The sequence below is a fragment of the Podarcis filfolensis genome (genome assembly GCF_964270895.1).
Source record: "Podarcis filfolensis genome assembly, chromosome: 6".
Lineage (NCBI taxonomy): Eukaryota > Metazoa > Chordata > Lepidosauria > Squamata > Lacertidae > Podarcis > Podarcis filfolensis.
This window is the reverse complement of record NC_139609.1, coordinates 30,634,385-30,659,716: the sequence shown is the minus strand read 5'-3', so window position 1 is coordinate 30,659,716 and position 25,332 is coordinate 30,634,385. Positions and strand designations below refer to the sequence as shown.

At 41.2% G+C, this 25,332-nt stretch overlaps 1 protein-coding gene and 1 long non-coding RNA gene across 6 annotated transcripts in view; one reads left to right on the top strand and one right to left on the bottom strand.

Moving 5' to 3' along the window:
- The window catches only part of DDAH1 (dimethylarginine dimethylaminohydrolase 1), a 127,874-nt gene that overhangs the window by 20,478 nt on the left and 82,064 nt on the right, over nt 1-25,332 (bottom strand). For all 5 annotated transcript variants that reach the window (XM_083620742.1, XM_083620741.1, XM_083620743.1 and 2 more), the window contains 3 exons: nt 4,714-4,813; nt 3,330-3,403; nt 1,141-1,260 (listed from right to left, as the gene is read on the bottom strand). In XM_083620742.1, coding sequence (XP_083476868.1) covers nt 1,141-1,260; nt 3,330-3,403; nt 4,714-4,804 — 285 coding nt within the window. In that variant the 5' untranslated portion in view covers nt 4,805-4,813. The remainder of the gene's footprint in view (nt 1-1,140; nt 1,261-3,329; nt 3,404-4,713; nt 4,814-25,332) is intronic.
- Nucleotides 14,263-17,976, top strand: LOC310765607. The gene is made up of 2 exons (XR_014549669.1): nt 14,263-15,159; nt 17,676-17,976. It is a non-coding gene; the product is annotated as an uncharacterized lncRNA (long non-coding RNA).

The following is a 25,332-nucleotide window of genomic DNA, read 5'->3' as shown; positions in this document are numbered from 1 at the left end:
ATTATAACTGAACACAATGGCGGCCTGCAACTTATGCAGTGACTGGGAAGAACGATGAGCAGGGGAGTACGGAACAATAAGCATAAAGGTAAAGGTAAAAGGACCCCTGACCATTAGGTCCAGTCGTGGCCGACTCTGGGGTTGCGGCGCTCATCTCGCTTTATTGGCCGAGGGAGCCGGCGTACAGCTTCCGAGTCATGTGGCCAGCATGACTAAGCAGCTTCTGGCGAACCAGAGGAGCGCACGGAAATGCCGTTTACCTTCCCGCTGGAGTGGTACCTATTTATCTACTTGCACTTTGACGTGCTTTTGAACTGCTAGGTTAGCAGAAGCTGGGACCGAGCAACGGGAGCTCACCCTGTCGCGGGGATTCGAACCGCTGATTGGCAAGTCCTAGGCTCTGTGGTTTAACCCACAGCGCCACCCGCATCCCACTAACAATAAGCATAAAAAAGGTAAAGGTACCCCTGCCCGTACGTGTCCGACTCTAGGGTTGCGTGCTCATTTCGCTCTAGAGGCCGTGAGCCAGCGCCGTCCGAAGACACTTCCGGGTCATGTGGCCAGCGTGACGAAACAATAAGCATGCATAACTGCTATTTCCTTCTTAAAACACTGCTTACTTCACTTTTGGTTTCTGCTACATCTCTAACACAAGTGGGACCTGTAATAATAAAATGCTGCAGTGCAGAAGTGCAGTGCAGTGCAGTACAGTGTTCCAGTTAGCAGGCAATGCCTAGTTTAAGATACTCCATTTAATTCAGCTCCCCACAGTTTCCCGTTACCCCCATCTCTTAACATACATGCTGCTTATTTTACTCCATGTAAATGATAGCTGGGGGGGGGGGGCAGATTCTCTGCAGCACCAAAGAGGAGGAAAGTGTTAATTTGCTCCTGCACTTCTGCTGTGATCCCCAAAACTATCAACCCCTCAAGCTGACGTTACTGGCACTTTTTTTTTAAAGTGAATAACAAAGATGTATTTAATATCACAGCTGGAACGGTTCTTTATTTTGAAGTTGCTGAGGCTGTTGATGCTTGCAGCTTGCATAGGCCGGATTCCCCCTTACACGGAGTCTATAAGGAAACACGGAGTCTAAAAGCAATGTTTTTTAAGCACAGGCTATTTTTAGCATGCTTTACCTTGAGGGCTTTCTGTGCAGCTTCACTTGAACCAATAGCAATGAGGTTTGGCCCAGCCATACTGCAGAAACTCTTCAGATGCAAGGAGTCAGAAACAGGGACTGTAGAAACGGCATAATCCTGTACAGAAATTAGGCATTTGCAAAGGAAATGCATTAGATTGGTAATCTCGTAAACTAGCACAATTATAAATTGCATCCCCCACCCCCGTGCATTAATGAATTCATGTGTCTTGAAGATATATGTAGAGTTAACTCTTAGAACCACAGCAATTTTCTATGGAGAGTTTTGGGTCGTTCCGTGGACTTCAGTGCCATCATTGTTTCAGGAAACAAGTAGATAAAAAAATGCTTCATTAACATGCAAAAGAAGCCTCCATAAAATCGACAGTTTGACTTCAAGAGCCTCTAAAAAAAGAAATGTTGAGTGGCTAAGAGACACAACAGTTTCCTAGTAACAAGCACCCTTCTCCTGAATACTTTCCATGGAAGCAGGTTATGCTGAAGCCAGCGGATTGCCATTCTTACAATGTGGTTTGGATGGGAAATAATGCTCAAAATAATATTTCAATTATGATTTCAGAAGTTATTGATTTATTATACTTCACTCCATTCTTCCTCCAAAGAGCTTGAACATCTGATGTATGGCTCCTTGGAAGTCTCCCATCTAGGCTAGATAGTGGCGCCCTCCCATTAGATGTCAAAGAAATAAACAACTATCGGACTTTTAGAAGACATCTGAAGGCAGCCCTGTTTAGGGAAGCTTTTAATACTGGATGAATCATTGTATTTTAATATTCTGCTGGAAGCCGCCCAGAGTGGCTAGGGAAACCCAGCCAGATGGGTGGTATAAATAATAATATATTATTATTATTATTATTATTATTATTATTATTATTATTATTATTATTATTATTATCTGCTCCAAACATCCATGATCATTGGTCATACTGGCTAGAGCGGATGGAAGTTAATCTAATGACATCATTGGGGTTGCTCTGCGTTGGATCTGCTTAGCACCACTAATAGAACTGTTTCATGTGTAGGGACAGGATGGATCAGTTTATTCCCAGTCCATGTTAATTTTTCCATGTGTTTAGACCTAAGCCTCCTCCCATCCCATTTCCACACTGATCTGCAATTTACAACTTTCACCACCACCCATGCAAGAATTTGTATTCCAATACTCATGATTATTTAAATATGTAAATTATCACAAAATAAGTGTACTGTATATTATACAAAATAATTATTTAAAATAAGCATTTCTAAAATAGTCAATTAAAAAACAGCAACTTTGGAATGTTTCTGGATTGCAAAATTCAGAGCAGTCTGGAAATTAGAAGTATAATAATGTTCTAATTAGTTTATTAATCTGGGATGTGCAAATTAGGTCAGTCGGCTTAAAAATGCAGATTGAACAAAATTCTCTTTATTCCTTGTATGTATCTTCAAAACATTTTCCATCCATACTTTAAGGATGTTCAGTCAAAGAAGAAATATTGAAACATCAACTTTTCGGGAATGCCGACCACTTTTTAAATCAAAATGAAATCAAAATCAAAATCAAAGATGAGCTGTAACCTGCAAATCTTATGCATGTTTATTTGGACTTAAGTCCCACACTCCCAGTACCTTGTGCATATGATTGCAGCATAAGACATGTTTTTCAATTATATATTTTTTCTCACGTTTTCTCCAAGTTCTCATGGAACCATGCCTTGTCATCATGACTCACCAGAACCCAGTGAGTTTCATGGTGCGGTGGACCTTTGAACCCAGGTCACAGCAATTTAAGACAAGCACTCTGTCCTCTTTCCTACATTGACACTGTGTGCCTCAGCAGAATTTTATTTATAGTGTAAAAATGAAGTAAGAAAAGATGAACAATCCATTTTCCAGCCTCACATCCTCAGAATCAGGTAAGGTACAACATCATTCAGGCAATGTTGCCTCCCCCCCAAAAAAAATTGAAAGTGACTAACAAAAAATAAATATGTTATTATAGCACCGAACTGTAGTAATCTCTCTCATTTGTTTTTAGTTCTTGCACTGTGTTAATGCCTTGAATTCTCCACAGAAGATGCCTCAGTACTGGCATATATCTTGGCTCCTTCCTTTTACACAGTGTGCAAAACTTTACCACGCATTGGATCCCCCATCCGAAGGTCAATCTGCAACTCTGCTAACCTTAAAGGTGTCTGCCAGAATTTCTGCACCACGTCGATTGGTCCGCTTTGAAAGACCAACGAAAAATTCCCTGCCTGAGAAAAGAAAATATTAATAGGCGTGATTGAGTTCGTATGCAATAAGATAATCTACTGTTTTCGTCCAATCTTGTTGAAGTTAACATCATTTGAATACGTAAACTGAACAAAGAAATGTCCTTTGAAAACATGCACACACAATCTCGCAACATCAAGTTTAATTATAGTTATAATTTTTTTAGAAATAGTAACTTACAAGTATAACATCATCACCTCCTTCAGATAGACAAAGGAATAACTCCTACATAGAAATAAACACTGAACCCTTTGAATAGTACTATTGTTCTTGCCTGGTCTCCTGTCCTTTTGAGATCAGCACAGTAACCTATGCTACACCTAGGTTGTGTGGGCGCGATCATCTCAATGAGCTACTCATCTCAGAGTGAAGCCAATTTTTTCCCATCACTTTTGCTGCCCATTCACTTGACTCTCCCTCCGTGCCCTATCAGCATAATCTCCCAGTGATAGCAACTGAGAGAGAGCAAGGTTTCTGGAGGTTCCCATTCCTTCTTGTTCACCATCTCACTGCTCCCTAGCTCAAAAAGGGCAGGTGAACAAGCAGCAACGGCAATGAGAAGGAGCAGCGGGGCCTGGATAATTGACCTTTGATACAATCTTAATACAGTCGTACCTCGGAAGTCGAACAGAATCCATTCCAGAAGTTCGTTCAACTTCCAAAACATTTGGGAACCAAGGTGCGGCTTCCGATTGGCTGCAGCCAATTGGAAGTCGCAACAGACATTTGGGTTCCAAAGAATGTTTGCAAACCGGAACAATCACTTCCAGGTTTGCGGAGTTCGGGAGCCAAAACGTTCATCTCACAAGTCTTTCAAGGTATGACTGTACTAACATTATTTTTTCCAAGCAACCTATGAAATAAAGCAGACTGATAAACACATACAAAAACTCAGGGTACCTGTGTGATATGAGCAACTCCTGTTGATAGCACTTTAAAATTGTTTTTAGATACTATTAACGCTCTTATTTTGTTTGTAATTGTGTTGTCTTGCTGCTTTGCCATCTCAGACCCCTTTGGGAGGAAGGATGGGATAGAAATGAAATAAACAACAACAACAAACTTAGTTTACTTCTCCTAATTCACTTGTTATTCTGATGTCAGGAAATTTATTGCATTAGGAAATGATTTCCTGTGTTCAAAGTCTCATGTTACTGTTGGACAAGCAAATTAACTAATGAAAATGTAAAGAGAAACGGGAAATGGGTTTTTTAAATCAGTACCTTACCATCAAGCTGTCTGTGCAGCCGAAACATTAAGTGGCAAAATTTCGTATTTTATTTTACTGTACCTGTAAATAAAACATCTCCTCCATCTAAGGTTGCATGTTCATCTGTCATCTCTACAATATTCAGGTTAAGGCTTTCAAGCGCTCTCTTCATTACTTCAACCTGTTTGGAAAAGGACACATTTTAGAATTTCATTTAAAGGCTGAAGCCCTAGGCATAGTTTTTAACCATGCATATTGTTCAGCTTTGTATCTGCTGTACTGGAACATCCACAAATCAAACCAAAAAGAGATGTCTGGAAATTTATTTAAAGGTGATATGCTTTTTTAGCCAAGTTTAGAGAACCAACTTTCAATCTGGCATAATCACACTGATGGTTGGTGTTATTAGGAAAGTCTACTTATTTTTGTGAAGGTTGATTCAAATGAAAGACAAGCCCCACCTCAGCCGCCCCCCAAATCAATCAGTTGGGAGGGGTTAACCAAATAAAATATTTCAAGATTTAATGAACAGCTTGGACTTGTGAGTACCTCATTTGCTTTGTGATACTGGAAGAGTCCCCAAAATGCATTTCAAAGGCAGCACTTTGACATTAGTCATGCATGCCCTGCGAGACTGAATGTAAGTTTCTGGGAATCTGTTGTAAAGTCTTCTGGGCATCCACATAAAAGCACTTCAAGCATCTTAACTACAGCACCACTGCTGAACTAGAATACTTCTGTGCCCAGAAGCCGTCTTTAATCTTACAATTAAAAGTTGTCAATTGTGCTAATGCATGGGGGGGCAGGAAGTCCGCTCCACTTCATTGTGGGGAGGAGTTGCGGTGGATCGTGTGGCCACTCACTCACCTCCGGGGTGGGGGACAAAGTCCCGCGTTGCCCGGGGGATCCTGGCCACATCAATGAGCAGCCAGCCAATCCTCTGGCTAGTGGGGGCGTGGCCATTGAGGGGTCTGGTAGGAATTTTTCTACTTGGCAAAATTGGCATGGGGCCATTTGGTTTTCACCTACCTCGTAGCAATTGTCACAACTTTGTATGGTTTTGCGGTTAGGCATTGTTTGTCCTTATGATGGGGGAGGGGAGGTGTGGCCATCACCTGCTCCTCCAAGCTTAAGGGTATTCTGTTAAAGGAATCCGGGAGGTGTGGATCTTGTTCGAAGTCCGGCTGGGCTAGGGCCATGCCACGACCCCATCAGGAACACCTGGGGGAGCTCGAGTTGGTCTGCATCGACGGGGCTCCCCCTTCTGGTGGTTTACCCTTACCAAACTCCCTGCGCAACACAGGAGTCAGATACAGTCCGGTTCATTCAATGCCTAAGCCAATACCGCTCACATTCTGTAATCAATAAAGTTGTGGCCAAAATTTGCCCAATAACATTAACCTAATATTTGTGTCCTGTGTGTTTATTCTTCAACGAGGGGGTGGTTGCGGGGTCTTGACACGCAAATAGACCACCATAGTAAATTAACAACTTGGGTATTCTGAGTTTTCCACTCCTTGACAAACTTGCAATTGCTCTGCTCTGATTTCTACACTTATTCCTTGATAGACATTAAATATCTAATCTGGTGTGCCATGGGCATTTCCTATGCAAAAGTTGGCGTGATTGCGCACAGCTAACAAAATAGTCCTTGCTTGTTTGTAGCAAGTAGTTCAGGTGTTGGCAGTACAACTCTGTGTTACAAACGTGTCTGCAAAAGTGACATGCAGGCTGGGAACATTAACCCCGCCATATGGGAATCCCTTGCAGATGATCTCAGTGCCTGGGGACAGACAGTCAGGTTGTTTATCCACAGGAGTGACCAGAGAAGGAAAGACAGTTGGGAGAAGCGCAGAGAGAACACACACCATGGTGCACTTGTGGCAGCAAAACTGAATGCCACATCTAACTGCCCCATCTGCAATAAAACATGTCTCTCCCGTATTGGTCTCTACAGCCACAGCAAGCACTTCAACTCTCCAACGGTTTGACTTCACCCCTAAAGGCATGCTCTTTCATTTGTCTCCCGACGGATGCCAACAAAAATACTTTTAGACACCATAAGTCTAGCAATTTCACTGACCATTCTGAATCATGGATCTTGCTGCCGTTGCAAAATTCAAGTTACTGGTTCACTGCCATATGAGCTGCCCTCATGTGCGAAGACAAAACAAGTCACAAAGGTAACATGAGAACTGGTTGTAAGGTTCCATTGATTTTTCTGGATAACACTCAGTATACAGAACTCGCTGCCATGGGAAGAGGTCACATCAATATGATAAGGCAGGTGGAAGCAAAGCAAAAGGCAGGTTCTTAGGAGTACCGAGGCTTATGCCAGCCACAAAGAAAGCAAATGTCTCCGCTGCCTGTGATGGCATAGCAATACCAAGTGAATTGGCTGAGCTAAAGTGGAGATTCGTTTAACCTCGTGGTACAGAAGAGATGAGACAGATGAATTTAAGTAGTGAGAGAACTCATAAGCTAGGTCATAATTTCTTAAAAAATCTATTCGCCTGCAAGTGTCAAAGCTTAAATATTGAAGCAATATGAATCAGACTTAAAAATTATTTCACCCGTAAAAAAAAATGAGTGTAGTGGTACAAAACAGTGAATTCATTTAAAGAAACCATGAAGTCATGACCTGAGTTGATCATATTAGTTCAATGCCCATTAATAATATTATGAACTGTTTCAAACTTTAAAATCTCTCTCTCTCTTTCTGGGTGAAAGCTAGGTGCAGCACTGAGTAACTGTGACCAGATATAGATAGATAGATAGATAGATAGATAGATAGATGATAAATAGATAGATAGTAGATAGATAGATATGAAGAAGGTTAATTATTTCCTCCCTGCACCACTTCTTTCCTCTCAAAATGATCACCCCCAGTTGCCAATGGGCATAATGTAACCCCATTATACTTGTCTCCCCCCCCAACTGCCTGCAGTGGACTATTAGCATCTCCGGGGGGTTGGGAGAAGATTTCAACAGGAAAACCTCCATGACCTCAGATTCCAGCAGTGTCACAGCCAGAACAGAGTATTACCGAGAAGGCATTGAACCTGAGCCCTTTAACTGAGCCTGAACTTAACTTAGGTCCCCCTGTGCCCAGATCCAATATTGAAGCCCTTGAGTCAATTTAGCCTTCCTTAGAAGCATATAATCATAGAACTGTAGAGTCGGAAGGTAAGTCCAACCCTCTTATTTTATTTTATTTTATTTTTTTATTGTATAAAGGCTTGCTAAACTATTCGAGGAATTTTGTGATCGGTGCAGTGGGGAATGGGCTTATAATATCAGAAGCTCCGAACATCAGGTGCTCTCCACTGGTGTTCTGATGTCCGCTAAATTATATTATGTTAGACGTTCACAACTGTGTTTTTAAGCTCGCCCTAGAAAGCAAGTTGTATGTTTGCTTACAGAAGAAGAGAAAATGGCCTACATTTGTACACATGCCCTTTGAAAAAGAAAGATGCATGTAGAGTCAATTTTAAGTTTAACAGCACACAACAGAAGGCTTTTATAATAACTGCTACCCATTAATATATCAAGTGGCTGAATGCTTAAGCCTTTATTGCTCTGTGCTGCGATTCCCCCACCCCAAATAAGCACATTCCTGTTGTGAGATGGAATGCATCTAATCCATAATAAATCTGGTCGAGAGACTCTGGGCTTAAGCCAGCTGAGCTACGTTTGAAGAAAAAGGATATTAAATGTGTTTGATGGCATTTATAAGAATCCTATTTCCTTGGCCCCACCACTTTAAAATGGAACTCATTAGTCTTTGCATAGATGCAGTCCATCAACTGCCTCAGCTGCTATATGCAAAATATCTATCCCTTCCACAGTTGTGCCAATGTGCTTTAAATGAAAGCCATTTCTTAAAAAGTTATTTATTGGCACTTGGTTATCTCAACTCTGGCAACAAAACAAATGTTTTCAAAATGAGAACAGAAATGACAGATTGATGAGCAGAATGGAGGGAGGGAAAAGAAACAGGGAGACGAACCCTTTATTTTCTTAGCTGCCCGGTGCAAACAGCGTACAACATTTTATAAAATTGGCTTGAAAGCTGAAAACGCTGAACAAACGCCTGGATCTGTGTCAGGCATAGGCAAACTCGGCCCTCTGTATGTTTTGGGACTACAACTCCCATCATCCCCGACCACTGGTCCTGTTAGCTAGGGATGATGGGAGTTGTAGTCCCAAAACATATGGAGGGCTGAGTTTGCCTATGCCTGATCTATGTCAAAAAAAAAGCGCCATGGCTCTGTTGGTCTTTGCATACCCTCTAGAAAATGGCCAGCAAAGAAGTATTCTTAACTTAACCCAACACAGGAGCTGAAATGTCATTCGGTGGGAGCTGAATTTCTCCCACTGTGAATGCCTTGTTCAGAACTTGGTTCTATAGACTACATGAAAGTATGTAAAAATACACCCTTGTCCCCTAAACCCTGTTCTTTGAGAACAAATGGCAATGCTGAACAAGCCTATTAGCACCACCTCTAAAGAAATACCTGATGATATTAGTGAAACAAGCAAGCCAGCGGTACTGGATATCCTGAAGGCCCCATCACTGCTTTCCACAGGGATGCCCATTCCTTACTGCTCCAGGTCAAACAGATGTCCAAGCAACTCTGCGAGTTATGTTTTCAAGCTCTAAACATGAGCTTGCAGCATGCATCCAAATCTTAATTTCTTTCTCGTTTGTAAGTGAAACTCTTAATTTTCCTATGTGAGTGTTCAACTGTTTGCTTCTTCTTCTTCTTCTTCTTCTTCATCATATTATTTATACCCTGCCCATCTGGCTGGGTTGCTTCCATGAACAAAGCATGTTTGTGTACACATAACATTCAGGTGTTCTGCTTGGTTTAATTGACATATCTCTCTCCTTCAACCAATCCTAAGCATAAAGTCATAAGGATTCACAGTTCTGCTCACCACATCAGTTTCACTATCAGCAGCCCCCACCCCCACATGCTACAGTTTTTGACTGTTCCTTTAATTTGAAAAGCGCTTAATGCAAGAGCTATAAAACAGGCATGTGAAGGGCTCTTTAAACAACATCGTCACTTAGGTATACGTGTGTGCTATTTTTAGCCTGTGTGAATATTACATTAATGGATTACAGCTTTATACATGCATATTATTTAGAACAAGGGTAAAATTTTATTTTTAAAAAGTCTGAGGGCTAACGGTGAAGGAGGGTTAAGGGAGGGAGAATTCTGGTCAAAATGTACATGATGAAATACGGGAATAAGTTGCGGAGGCATGGAAAACTTTTGCCGATAATTAGCTGCAAAATACCAGTAAATATTTGGTTGGATAGAGACGATGACAGAAAATGTAAATCTTAGACAAGTATGCTGAGAAAGCAACATTCTAAATACTTTTCTGCTCACAATTACAAAATGGTCAATTGTTAGATGCTGGACTGAGAGAGGCACAGTCTATTCTGCCGGGACCTGCACGGTAGGCCAAGAATGCACCTGCATAAGCGAAGCATTCATTATCTTTGAGACACCCAATATCCCATAATACCCAGACTGACTGCTAGTTCCAAGTCCACCATTGACCACACGCCATGTGCCCCATTTCCCCCCTCCTTTTTTTTTGCAATGAAAAGTATTTAAAATTCATGAAGCTTGCTGAAAGCTCAGCTGTCACATTCTACTCATTCCAAAGTGCATGGGAAAAAGAGAGTATAATGGACATTTCAGCTGGAGCTACTATTGCCCTTGAATAACCAATATTCCATTAAATTGCTAATAAACCCACTTGAAGATGTAGATAACAATCAAGCCATACAGGAGCATTCCTTTCCCCTAACACTGAGATGTCAGATTTCACTTTGTACAGTACTGCTGTTTCTGTGCTATTTGTTCAGGGCTTGACGCAAGGTATTCAGAACGCTTGCTCCATTCCAGAGATCACAAGCTGCTCTGTTTTAAAGGGCCCAGAATATGCTTTAGGTGTAGATTACTGCCGAGTCCCTCCTTTTAATTATCATGGTTTTTGTTTTTTAAAAAGCACCTAAAATGAACGAGGTACTCTACAAAAATAGTTTAAAGAAAATATAAAAGGCTTTGCCTGAAGCCTTACTATCAAATTAATTAAAATACAAAGTGAGAAAGGAGGAGAATTAAATAATAATATAACAGCGAGAATGATGTGATTCTTCTTGCTTCATATACAGTATGAAAAGTTGGAAATGTAATGGCAATGTTTATTTAATATCGCAGGAGAAAAGGCAGCTTATATGGACTTGTGTGTATGTATGCCTGCAGGAATACCAAGAGTATTAGAGCAAGACTAAATGCTGTAAGTCTTATATTGGGGCCTCTTCAAATTGCCATCTAGACTCCATGTTTCCTAAAACATTTTTGCCCTAAACCAGAGTTTGAGAACCTTTGGCCACCCACTTGCTGTTGGACTACAGTGCCCATCATGCCTGGCCATTGGCTTTGCTGGCTGGGGCTGATGGGACTTGGGAGACTAACAACCTCTGGGAGACCTCAGGCTCTCCATCCCAGCTCTAAACTTTTTGAAATGTTCCTAACTTCTTCTGAATACATTAGTCTCCAAAAGGCTTCAGTTGGTCTGCCACAGTCCATATGCTTTGGGTTGACAATTCGAATCTGTGTGACAGGGTGAGCTCCCATTGCTCTGTCCCAGCTTCTGCCAACCTAGCAGTTCGAAAGCACACAGTGCAAGTAGATAAATAGGTACATGTTGTTGTTTTTTTAAAACACACATACACACACATTTTTTTAAAAAAACTTTCCTTTCTCAGTCCTTTACAACTCCCATTGCTGTACCATGGTGTTGAACAGGAATGGAAATGTTGCAAATTATGAAATCACACAAAGCAGAAAACAATAGCATCATGGAAAACTAGTAAATTCATTCAAGATGTGCAACAAACTAAACATGTGGTTATTACAAGGGGCATTTTTACAATGAAAGAAGCACTGGAATCCTCCATCCTTGAGAAAACCTAATGTTTTATATTTGCAGCCTTCACATAAGAAGGGACTGAAAGCAAAGCAACCAATGGCTCCAATAAGCATTTCATTCATTCTTTCAGAAACCTTCTCTCCGACATGCCGAACACTTCTAAGCGTGGGTTGGTGAGACCACCAGGGCAGAAGGTTCTGGGAATGGTTTTCACTCTGCCATCCCATCAGGCTGCAGACTCTTACCTGCATGGGCTGGCCAGGCCTGTGGACATTTTCTATCATCTTCTTTCTAAGTTCCAAGCTCTTACAGCAGCCTTATGCAAGCCCAATGGATAATCCACAGCAGACAACCACTGATGGAAGGGAAGGGCCAAGGTAGAGCCACAAGGTGTTGTTATCGTTCATTTATAAAGTGTCTAAAATTATTAGGGGCAGTTGAATATGAAAGCAGGCTCTGTTCATAGTCTAGATTTCAAGACATGGCACATCAGAAAGGAATGGAAAAGAATGGTCCTGTCTTCTATGTGTTCTTTCCTGCATGTTCCATTCATCATCTGCGACTTTGGTCCAGATTCCTCAGCCACAAGAGGCTCAGCAGGGACCAACAAGGAGTAAGACCTGGTTGGTGGTGACAACCACCCCTTTTAGTGGTTGTCCACTAAAGCCCCCCAGCACTACACAGCTTTAAGTATTTACCAAAACCTGGTTAAGAAGGCATTTAGCTGAAAAGAACACATTATCTCCTCATTATGAGTATGTTAAGGCTGTTTTGCTTTTTCTGTGCCTTCACATTGTTTTGGGGAGGTATTGTTTTTCTGATGTTGATATTTTCTGGTGGTAGTTTAGTGTGTTTTGTTGATTTGATTACATTGTATGTACAGGTGACTCCTCATTTATGCAGAGGTTATGTTCTGGCCCCCTGCACACATAAACAAGGAGCACACCACAGCCCCTCTGGCTTGCGAGGAGAACCTTCCAGGAGTGGGAAGAGGACTCCCCCTTTGGGCTTTAGGGAGAGTCTCCTTATAAGCTGGGGGTGCCGTGGGACTTCCTTGAAGCTTTTCAGGTTTCTTCCCCCACTTCTGGGTTTTTGGCACTGCACGTATGCGCAGTGGTACATGACTTGAATGCGTGTAAATGAAGGGAAGCCTGTATATTTTATTGTTGCCACTTTGAGTTTCTTTTGGGGGGATCTAAGTGGGATATGTTTTATAAATAAACAGCTGGTGATATCCTGCAATGATTATTCCCCTTACAAGAAAGAGGCTTTTTTTCTCAGGTACGCTGACTAGTTCTGACAATAAAAACAGTGCAAAGGAAACAAGACAACTACCTAACTACAGCAGAATCTTTACAGCACAAAAACATGACTGGCATCGTTCACCTCCACTATTGTGCGCACTAAAGCAAAGAGCGGCTTCAAACAAGTACATAGTAGAGATTGATAAGGACACTTGGATAGTGATTTAGTACTCTCAATTTAAGCTATACCCTGGCTCATGCTGTTCAAAGAGCATGAAAGGCAAGACCAGAATAACAGATATGTACATAATATACTTCCCATCTTTGTATCCCAATGGTTTGCAAGGGAGCAGAAGAACTGGAAAGAATATCTACATCTATACACCTTCATACCACTTGCTATTAGAGAATAATGTGTGATACCTTTTCACTGAGATTCCAGTGAACCTTTTGCTTTTTATCAATGGAAGCCAAGATTAAGTTCGAATAGCTTATTGCTAATTTAAATAATCTGGGACACGGGTGGTGCTGTGGTCTAAACCACTGAGCCTAGGGCTTACCGATCAGAAGGTCGGCGGTTCAAATCCCCACGACGGGGTGAGCTCCTGTTGCTTGGTCCCAGCTCCTGCCAACCTAGCAGTTTGAAAGCACACCAGTGCAAGTAGATAAATAGGTACCGCTCCGGCAGGAAGGTAAATGGCGTTTCTGTGCGCTGCTCTGGTTTCGCCAGAAGTGGTTTAGTCATGCTGGCCACATGACCCGGAAAAGCTGTCTGCAGAAGCGGACAAACGCTGGCTCCCTCAGCCTATAAAGTGAGATGAGAACCGCAACCCCAGAGTAGTTTGCAACTGGACTTAACTGTCAGGCGTCCTTTACCTTTTTAAAAAATTTAAATAAACACATGTAGGGAGGCTGCTAGAAACTTAACAAAAGGAAGGAAGGAGACACGGCAGGAAGCCTAAGGGTGGACTATAGTACTTTTCCCTATAGCACTTTCCCTTCTAAACATATATCAATAACCCCAAAGCTGTGTATTTTCATAAAACTTTTATTAAAGAAAATAGTGTGTGTTGTATAAAGTAAACCTAGACCTCTGCGTAAAGATGTGGGTTGTGGTGTGTCCCCCCCCCCCCAGCATTGAAGATAGCAAATTATTCTGTTGGCAACTTAGACAGATGCAAGCATAGTCCTGGCTTATTCAGAACGAAATTCTACTGGTTTCAATGTTGCATTTTCCTTTCTGTGTTTTAAGACTGTAGTCTAAATCTGCTTCTGTTACTATGTAGACGACCTCCCTGGTTAATGACAGATTTGGACACAGGAACATGGTTGCATTGGGTAGGGTAAAAAGTAGACCAACACAAGTTGTTCACAACCACCCATGAAAAATAGAAGGAACCAAAACCAGTCACGCTGGATGACGGGAGGGGTTGGCATTCTCTGACCAAAGCAAAACAAACAAAAAGGACTAACGGAGAAAAACTGCTTTTCCTTCGTTAAGGAGACTGTATTCATTTCAAGGGGCTATAGGGCTCTATAAAGAGGTTTCATTCTTTCCTACTATGATATACTCAGCTGTAATAAAAAAGGCAGTGGGGGAAAAATCTGATCAACACAGCAACAATTTCATATAGCTTTTAAGAGAAAGTCCAGGTTAGACACACTCTACACTGGAACTGCTACAGAAGCTCCTGTGAGTGGGAAGTGATGTCACAAGTGAAATAAATACTTCTGGTTGTGTGTCTAGACAATCTGATTCACAGTGACGTTTTCCAAAACGTGTGGCCTAGGGCAGCTTCAGGTGGCTTACGTGTAGCTTTTTAAAAAATGGTTGCGTTAATTTTTCTCCTCCCTAGCAAATCGTGAACTGTGAATCCCATGTAGCAAGAAATATCCCTGTTTGCCTATTTAATTAGCGACTTCGCTTTCCCCAACAGTTCAGCTTATAACAACAGAAAGGGAGTTGTTTGTTTAGAAAATAGGTGAAAAATCTTTCAGTTTTTACACATCTATCCTTCCTTGGAGCAAACACAGTCTTAAGCTTTTGTGAACATTTGATAAATCTCTTAGCAACTAGTCACTAGAGTGGATTCAGCCAACAATGGATGATTCACAGTTTTTAGCACAGGGTTGTCTGCCAAACGGCCTGAATAAACTCATTTTGCTAGACACTACGGCAAAATGTACCCTGATCTCTTCGAAACTATTATATCAGAGGAAAGCTAAGCTGCGTACATTCCTCCAACTCGGTTGACGCCTGGAGAAAAAACAAATGCCTTCTAATCCTACGTCTCTCTTCTCAATGCCTCATAGGACTTACACCCAGGTAACTCTTCTAAATCTTGCTTTTTTGACAAAGTAGTGATCTCTGTTCTTAATTAGAACAACTGTACTTCTGGCTGAAAATGCTTCAAAACTACTCTATGCAAATCGGGGAGTAGAATAAAATAAGGGTTCTGAAAGTGAGTCGTGAGATTGCAATGGAGACAGCCTTAAGGACCTGTTTATATGACAGGCACTGTAGTCATGAGATAGACAGGACTGCCATGTAACATGGAATGAAATAGTCATTCGAATGCTGATGCCAGATGCAGAATTCAGAGGAAACAGGGGCTTGCATTATTTATTTATTTTTGGATGCCATTATGAACACTCATTAAAGCTGCTCTCACAGCAGAATGCAAAAAAAAAGGCTGACTCATCCTCATTTTGCCAGTAGTGTCGCATTTCCAGAAGCGTCTCCATGAATGGCAACTGCAACTGGAAGTCAATGTGCAATGACTCAAAACGCAGACAGCTTTCCAGGTCATGTGGCCAGCATGAGTAAACCACTTCCGGCGCAACAGAAGCCAGAGCGCATGGAAACTCCGCTTACCATCCCAGCATGGCAATACCTATTTATCTACTTGCACTGGTGTACTTCTGAACCGCTAGGTTGGCAGGAGCTGGAACAGAGCAAAGGGATCTCACCTCATCACGCGGATTTGAACTGCCAACCTTGGAAATTCTAATCATTAAAAAAAATGTTGAGGGGGTGTGGGGAATAGCTACCTAATGAGATGATGCACTGAGAGTACAGATAATCACTCAGAGACGCTGCTTCATATCTTGACTGGGATCCCTTGTTGATATTTGCATGGGGGGCGGGAAATAACCTGCATTCCACAAAGCAGTAAATTTTGCCTTCACGGGCATGAGTGATTTCATTGGAAAATGCAGGCTAGCCTTAAATGATCTTACCTTCACATCTAGCTCTCTTCCAGATGTTATTCCTTTTACAAATATTGCAGCAACTTAATCTTAACTATGTCCCTTTAAAGAAAGAAGTTTGCATGGCCACCGGTAGATCTGGATGATCCGAGTGCAAATCGGCCAGGATTTTATTGGGCAAGCTGCTAACTTTTATTCTAATCTACATAAATGCAGATAATTTACACAACTGTTTCCTGTCCAATGCTTTAGGGATGTGGTATGTTGTATATCTAAAGAAAACCCATCAGAGGAAAAATGGGCTCAGCAGAATGGAGAGTGGCCTGTAGTTATGATGGGGTCCAATCCGTAGGTTTTTTAAAATGTTATTTGATACATACAAGATATATTGTGTTCTCTCTCAATGAATACAAACAAGAACTTTGGCTCAAAACAATGGTCTGGTTTGGATACACCCACCCCACAAAACAAATAATGGTTGCATTGTGGAAGGTAATGAAATTAAGTATGCCATTGGAAGCCTTTTGAGGAAGAGTAGGTGTTCAATTCAGAATGAATCTTGCTTATACAGATACCATTGGTGCCAAATAATATAATGCATTTGTAGTACCCACCTTTGTGGCTCAGCAAGACACGTTTGAAGTTGCTCCTAGCTCACTAGCTCTTTAATTGGTTGCCTCCTCCTTCCATCTTTTCTTCTGACGTGACTTTTGCTTCTTGGATTAATATCCTGATCAGTATTCTGGATTAATACCCTGATTAGTTAAGTAATGTAACATCCATGTGGGGTGTAGTGGGGAACTCTGGCTTTAAAACAAAGCAGGATCTCTGTACCAATGTGTCACGTGAGAGGGGAGGAGAGAGCGAGAACACAAGTCTGATGCTTGTTCCTGGCTTCACAAACCAGGTTTCTCATAAGCAACGACATTACTCCAAACCAGACCATTGTTTTGAGCCAAAGTTCAGTCTTTCATAATGGGACGTGGGTGGTGCTGTGGTCTAAACCACAGAGCCTAGGGCTTGCCGATCAGAAGGTCGGCAGTTCAAATCCCCGCGACGGGGTGAGCTCCCGTTGCTCGGTCCCCCTCAAGTGCAAGTAGATAAATAGGTACCGCTCCGGCAGGAAGGTAAATGGCGTTTCTGTGCGCTGCTCTGGTTCTCCAGAAGCGGCTTAGTCATGCTGGCCACATGACCCGGAAGCTGTCTGCAGACAAATGCCGTTTCCCTCAGCCTATAGAGCAAAATAAGCGCCGCAAACCCAGAGTTGTCCACAACTGGACTTAACGGTCAGGGGTTCTTTACTTTTACTCAGTCTTTCATAGATCATCTTGCAATATCAACAAGCCATGCTTAAAACAGTACCCCAATGTAATCCATTAATTTCAAAGCATGAACTGTTACTTTCGGGGTGGGGTCCTAAGCATTACAGGTTTGGGCTACGGCACACACCATAAACATGTTACACAATTAAAGAAACTTAATATGTGCTGCAAAAGTGGTAGATTTAAATGCTGATGAAATACTAGGAGCAGTTATACAGAGCAGGAAGAACCATTTACCTTTTCCTTAAACCTTTTAAGGGCATCGGAGGATAATTCTGTGAACCTGTCTCTTCACACATATTTCTTGCAGCTGCTGAGATGACTTCATAGCCAAACTCCGAATTTGGATTCCTACATGTTGTGATAATCAGCTGGGGTTTGGAAAATCATTCAAAAAATCAAAACGTTCTGGCAACTTAACAAGGCTTCTGAAAAAACAACAGTTTAACATCTGGAACTAACATTCTTCATGGAAGCTGAGATTTACAAAGCACAGAACATTTTCTCTTATAGTAACTTTTAGTTCAATAAACCTAATTGAACTTAAAGTATAAAACCACGACTGTTTGTATACAGATGTTGAAATGTTTCAATTAAAATAAAATATGCAACATGAGAGCTCCAGAGCTGTTTTATAATCTGAATGGGCAAGGACACTGAAAAGGAGCTTACAGACTTCATGTTTAGTTCCACCACATGAATTTCTTCTAAGAGTTCTTTAATACCACAGCCAAAGAACTGGCTGATTTATTTAATTCAAGATGTGAAATTCAGTCCCACCTTCCTTTTTAGCATTTGCCTTCTCCACCCATTTATCAGAGCCCCCCTTCGGCTTCTGTTTCTCAATCTGTTGTTTACTGTGAACCCTTGCTTCTGCCACCTTGCCTCACCGGGCAACCTGCCCCATAGCTCCCCTATTTTTCAGCATCTATTTCAAGCTCTCAGACAGCCCAATGAAATTTCTGCTACACCTAAAGTCTATGTATGGTTTTACTGTGAGTAAAACCATACATAGACCTTAGGTATAGCAGAAATTTCTGTTCCCTCGCAGATATTTTGCTAAGCACTCAGAATGGTCATGTACATTCTACAGCACCAGACCAGGCCAACCAATCAGAGGCTTCTTTGCTACAAGCACAATCAGGCACTTCCCTGTTGTTTCTTATTTTATTTGATAAGGCCTTTGACAGGGCTTGGATATACCCTAATTCAAAATGTGACAGCACCTGTTGGAATCAATTATAAACTTCTGTTAATTGTAACTAACTTGCTTCATCAATTTCAATAGTACTTACAGAAAACCAACTTCCCACTGTATTTTATTGCTTGGACACTATACCAATAACTAGCTGGCTATAATTAAAAGCTGTCATACGGCATCAATGCTAGAAAAAAATATTACAACAATGTTACATCTACCATTCCTTGGCATCTTCCTACTTAATTTTATTAGAACAAAAGAAGCAGTGGAGAAAAAAGACTGACAGCACTGTCAATCAGCAAAACAGCACAGCATCACAAAATAATGTTATATCATGGTTTTAGGAATGTTGCAATGGCAATAGCAATCAACATAAATGTTTAAGATCACTAGTCACTTGAGTAGGGCTCTCTCCAAGCCGAATATATTCCTGACCCCCACAAACCTGTTTTTAGGACTACCTTGGAGAAGTTATCTGGTCACTTCTGTTTCCTGCTCCCAGTCCGCTTCCCATAGTGGGGGAGAAATAGAGAAACACTACACTTTGCCATGGGATATATACGAAAACACATATAGCTTGAAGATGAAGTTGGAAAGGGTATTACTTCCAAATTTGTCCTTCACCTCTATGTGCTTTTCAATGGAAGGTAACCCCCACACCCACCTGTTGACCAAGGAGCCACTGAGGGAAGGATCAGAGCCTCTGTGGGCAACCAGGGGAAGAATGCCTATACGTGTCATTCTGGAAATTCCTACACAGTATGGGCTTTGGTGCTGCAGGAAGTGGTTATTAAATGAAGGATTCTGAGCAATATTCCTTCAGCAGAGGCAGTCTGGGAGACATAATTTTTTTAAAAAAGGGTTTGCCATAGCCTTCTGATAAACTGCATAACATAGTAACTCAAGAGGTATCAACCTGCCCCCAGTCTAAGCTAACACTCCATGTACATCACTGATGAAGAGTGTGGCACACCAAATCATGAGCATAAATGTGCTTTGTCCAGTGCCCATTTCCCCTATGGTTTCTCCTTTCCCATATATCCAGCTTCTGTGATGTAGTTTTGTATAATGTCTCCTGTGAAAATGCTCAGAAATAAAATGAAATCCCACTGGACAATTGTGTCACAGCTGCAGTTTTCGTACAAAACAAAAATTAATTCTGCTAATCTAATCCTTCTCAAGACACCATACCCTCCAACATTTCTCTGATGAAAATGGGGATGTCATATTCAATTATTATTAATATTAATAAATTATACCATGCCCATCTGACTGGGTTTCCCCAGCTGCTCTGGGCAGCTTCCAACATATATAAAAACATAATTAAACATTAAAAAAACCTTCCCTATACAGGGCTGACTTCAGATGGCTTGAGGGTCGGATAACTTCATAGCCTCCAACATTTATCTGATGAAAATAGGGACATCCTAAGGAAAAGCAGGACATTCTGGGATAAAATCAGAAACCAGGACAGCTTCTGTAAATCAGGGACTGTCACTGGAAAGCAGGGACATTTGGAGGGTCTGAGACACAAGTAGCATTTCAATCCCCATTGTTGTCCAACATTTAACATACAACACATCACATCCAGATTAAAATGTCCTACAAACAGGAGAGGAAGGAACAAGTGAAGTGGCTGCAGGATAAACAGTAGACGTTTTAATAAAACAAAGCCAGATGGCTCAGAACAAGCAAGCTGTGCCACATGCTATAGGGGAAAGCAAAAACCTAGAGGCCATTTCCTTAAAAATGCAAAAAAGATGTCCAGCGACCCACTGCTTTTTACATCTTCAGAGATGCTGCATTCAGCTACATTCCTTGCTCTCTAATAACTAGCAACAGGCAAGCCTCAGAGCTGGCTGACAATCTCAGGAGACAGGATCTTGCAAGAATTTCCTGCTTCTGGTTAGGCCAGACAACAGCAGACACTCTTGTGGTATTTTGGCACTTTCGTTCTGCTCCTTATTTGTCCAGGCCAAAACTCAGTTTCAGTGGAAAATTAAATAGCTTAATTTTTAGGATATTAGAATTTGCTTTCTTCTGCTCTTTTAGCCTTACTGGTTTACAATGTTATTAAAGGCTACTGTGTTATTAAATTTATGATTTCTGTTTATCATTAAAGACCAGGGAGATGTGTCGCTCGGAGTGCAAAAACACGGCAAATGTTACATAACTGTTATCCTGAATGAAGATACACCATGAGCTCTCAAAGCAAGATTTCTTAGACTTCAGTTAAAGTTAGTTATTTAAAGTTATTTAAATTTATTATTTATTTATTATTTAAATTTATTATTTAAAGTTATTTAAATTTAAATTTAAAGTTATTTACTTAAAGTTAGCTATTGGAACAAGTTAGTCATGACTACCTTAGGTTCCATTGCTTTCAGTGGGACTTCAGTCATAATTAACTTTTGCTGAATTGGGATCTAATGTATCTGAACCATACATTAGCACCTCCAACTACAGATGCCCTGGTCCGTATGCGTTTTTACAAACAGGCGTGAGATGCACTCTGTATAAGATCTTTGGCAGCAAGTAAAAGCGTTTTCTGCATATATATGCATTTGGCAAGGAAGCTAAACCATCAAAGATGGTTTTGTGTGCTGAAAACCCTTCAAAATGAACCACAGCCAGCACACACTCAGCATTCTTTATGTAATGGGAGCATCAGCAATGCAGATAACTTCCCTCCTATCTTCTGCTGTGGACATGATGTGATTCTGGGTCCGTTTGTGACCTCAATGTTTTGAGGACATGTGCATGCATGAAAGGGTGTGAGTGAGCATTTCTGTCTGGGATCCGGAAAAGAAATGCACATTGGGTGTTTTCTAAGTACTTAATTTGTTGACCATAGAATGCATATTGTGAACAGTTTCACTGATGGATCAACACCTGGTTAGGTGCTGCCACCTGCCCAGGTACCATAATTTCACTCTTCAAGAACTGGTGATGCTATACCAGCTATTTCTGGCAAGGGAAGGGAGAAAATCTGTATCAGAGGATGGGAACTGGAGGGAGCACACATCCTCAAGGATAGCAACTGCTCTGTAAAGCATCATTTGTAGGGAGTTATATGTAAGTGCCCACCAAAGGGAGTCGTCTGCCACGCTGCCAGCCCCAGGCTTCACTCCCCTCTCTGGGATATCTTGAAGAGCAGGAGCCATCCTTACCTAAAGCTTTGCAATCTTTTCCATGCTGGTTTTCCTAAGTGAATTAATTGGCAACTGAAGTGAGAGGGATGTAGGCTTTGATTTCATGTGTTTCTGGTTCTGAAAGTTCTAGCAACTTGCCTACTAGGGTCTGGCCTGGTCCACAGTCCAAGACATTGGGCCCTGAAAGTGTTCCTACAAGTTGGTGCCCTTTGTCATGTCTTGCATACCCTCCCAAACCCCGCTGTGATCAAAATTGGGACGTTTGTTATTTGGTCCTCAGCCAACTGATTCATGAGAGGCAAAAAATTGCAGCTTTTGGTTGGGTGCTCTGGCGCGAGCCACCTGACTCATACCAGAATGCCCAAACACCCAAACAGAGGGACATTCCAGAATCCAATCAGAAGCCAGGATGGCTTCTGCAATTCTGGAATGTCCCACTCAAATCAGGACTGTTAAGAGGTATGGGCTTGGGGCCGCCAGGGTCACATCACTAGAGCTTGCACAATTACAGAGGGAAGAGTATTCTATGCACACATTGTGTAAATGTAGTTTATTTATTCTTTTCCTATACATGAGGAAAGAGCTAAGAGGTCCCTCTTCCTTCCCCCCACCCCCATTCTACTCTTCTGCTTCAAACTGCAACTTCAGCGACCTGGTGTTTCGTAGTCTGGAACATTTGGATGTGATTTTCCAGCACAAAGTCCCAAAGCATTGCTTGTTTTATAATGCAGTAGCAATCATTAACAAAACGAACTTTGAATCTTGAATTAGGGTTGCCTTATTTCAAAATGTGAAAAGCCGGACACAAAAGTTTTTGAGCCAAAGATCTGCCCTTCGCCTAAATCTACACTTCCGGCATGGGATTTTCCTGGACATTCAGCGATTTCCGCCCGGACACAGTTTCTGACAGCCAAATTCCGGCTGTGTCCAGGAAATTCCGGATGTATGGCAACCCTACCTGAATACAACAGATTTGCAGATAGCAATGAGAATTAGGTGCAAACATTATAACAGACTCCTTTAAACATATTTCATACATCACTCTGGAAGGCATAATAATGTTTTATTTAAAATCATATCCCCGTTCTTAGTTTTTCCATTTCAGGTCTCAGGCAAAATGAGTAAGGATATGTTTGTTTTGTTTCCTCCCCCGCCCCCCAATCAGGGTCTTCTGTTGCCCCCTCCACAAGCTTTCACTTATCTAGCTCCCTTTTTTTGTAGAGATTGGTTATGCAAAGCTTTGCCACAGTCAAATGTCCCATAGCTTTTGTTAGATCAATGTTTTATGAAGAAACCCTTGGACATCTAATAAAATATTTAACATTATGCCAGAAAGCATAATTAACATGGTTACTTGTACAAATTATTTTCTTTCCTCCACAAACATGACAGAAACTCATTACTTAATTACCTTTTTAAAAAGCTTCTGGCTCAGGCAGCTCCATTTTTGCTGAATTTTCCCTTTCTCCTGAATGCTAGTCTTTCACTTCATACCAGAGATTCAACCACAAAATAGGCCTGATATCTGATGACACATTTTCTTAAGCAGATAACCTTGAGCGCCCCGAGGTTAGTAACCTTGATTGCGCTATTCATATAGTCCATTGTCAAAACGCCTTGCCAAATGTTCATATTTCATGGGTGAATAAATACAGGCTAACTTAGAAGGGTGAAATGGCTAATAGACTGTATCATGTTAACCATATTCTTGCTACTTTTTCTTCTTCTTTACAAGGTGCTCAAAATGCAATTTTTAACACAATAAACAGTTACTTCTCAGTCACATTTTTAAAAGGTGCACAGCCCACTCAGTACAAAATTCAGGATGTCATCAATCACATACTACCTTTAAAAAATAAAATAAAACCTCTTGCCTAAAATCTTTGTTACAAAACCAAACTAGATAAGGCATATGTCGTCATGTTAAGTCTGCAATCTTCAAATCAAATTAATGGTATACTCAATCAACTATTGATTTAAACATAGATTAACCTCCTACACAGTAATTACAGGAGCTGAGAACAAGTGGACTTGTAGCATCAAACTTTGCAAGCTACATGGCCAGTTGTACTACCTTCATTGCACCAAACTGGATGAGAAGAAACTCAAAGACAACACATTTTCTGAGAATGAACCGCATTGAATTCAGCAGGACTTACTCCTGGGTAGACTTGGTTAGGATTATATATATAGGCAGCATAGCTCTATCAGTCTAGAATGGCATTGGACCAGTGCACTTAGGTCCAAATTACATCGCAGAAGGCCTGGATATGGGTTTCAGTTGACATGTTTACTGAAAGCTGGATGTTATTTATTATGCACTGGAAGAGTAAATGTTAGAATAAGGTGAAATCCGATGTTCTCTTTTCCATGCTATAGCTACTCTTTCCTGCATATTTTCCTTCTGTATTATTATTGAACAACAATGGATAGAATTCATTGTACTGTAGCACTATGACAATCACTCCATCAATGCAAGAAATTCAGCTTGCAACAATGTCTCTTCTTCTCCTTCCTGCTGTAGTGGGGGTTCCCCCACCCTGAGCCAATTTTTTGGGGGCGCATGGGGAGGATAGGGTGGAAACCTTGTTGCTCTGGTGACTAGTCCTTGTGCAAGTTTCCACCAGTGGGGCTTGTTAGTTTAATGGGTTCAACATACAAAGCCACACACCTATTTTGTTTCCAATTTCAACAGCTCTGCTCACAAAGACCAACGAACAAAAAAACTTTATGTAGAAAATCTCAGTTTCACCATGTATGATGGCCTGAGAATGCTCACAGTTCGTTAAAGTAATTATAATTACGTTGGCCTTCTCTGAGAGAAGAGCAGAAGAAACATTGCTTCAAAATCAGGTTGCATATCAATGAGCTGTTCTTCATTTTCCCTTTTTGTATCCAGGGATTCATAGCACGTTATCAAAAAAACCAACCCCACGTACCTTGTCAAATGTGATGAGTGTGTGTATGTAGAATTAGGTGTGCAAAAAAATATCAGCTGGGCTTTGTGGAGACAGGTACCTAATTCTACACACACACACACACACACACACACACACACACACACACACACTGCATCCAAAAGGATGCACCATAGGTATACATATTCAAGTACAAAAATAAAGGGAACCAACCAAGTAAATATTAGATGGAAGACACATAGATATTCAAGCACATCACTGTTTCCACTGTTCTAAACAAAAAACAAAAAACCCATCATCCCACTGCAGCTATTTAGCACTTTTCCTTCTACGCTTTATCTCCAAGCTCCTGGCATGTGCTACTTAACAACCGGTGTCCAAACTCTCTTTCCTGCAGCTGTCCTTTGACACACAGCCCTTCAAAATAGCTTTTCACCCCTGCACCCCACAAAAAACTGCCCTCATGGAAATTACAGAGGATCTGTTCATCTGTTCACCATAAGCCATAAGCCCCTGGTAGTGGGGACCTATGATACTTGTTCTTTCTAAAGAGAGAATATAGATGATGCTATGTAAATGCAAACAAGTGAATTAGACACTCAGTCCTCCCTTGCTATGAATGAACAACACTCAAACACAAACCTGCGCAAAACACACACAGGATCAATAACTCCCATAAGGACAAATAAGAGATAC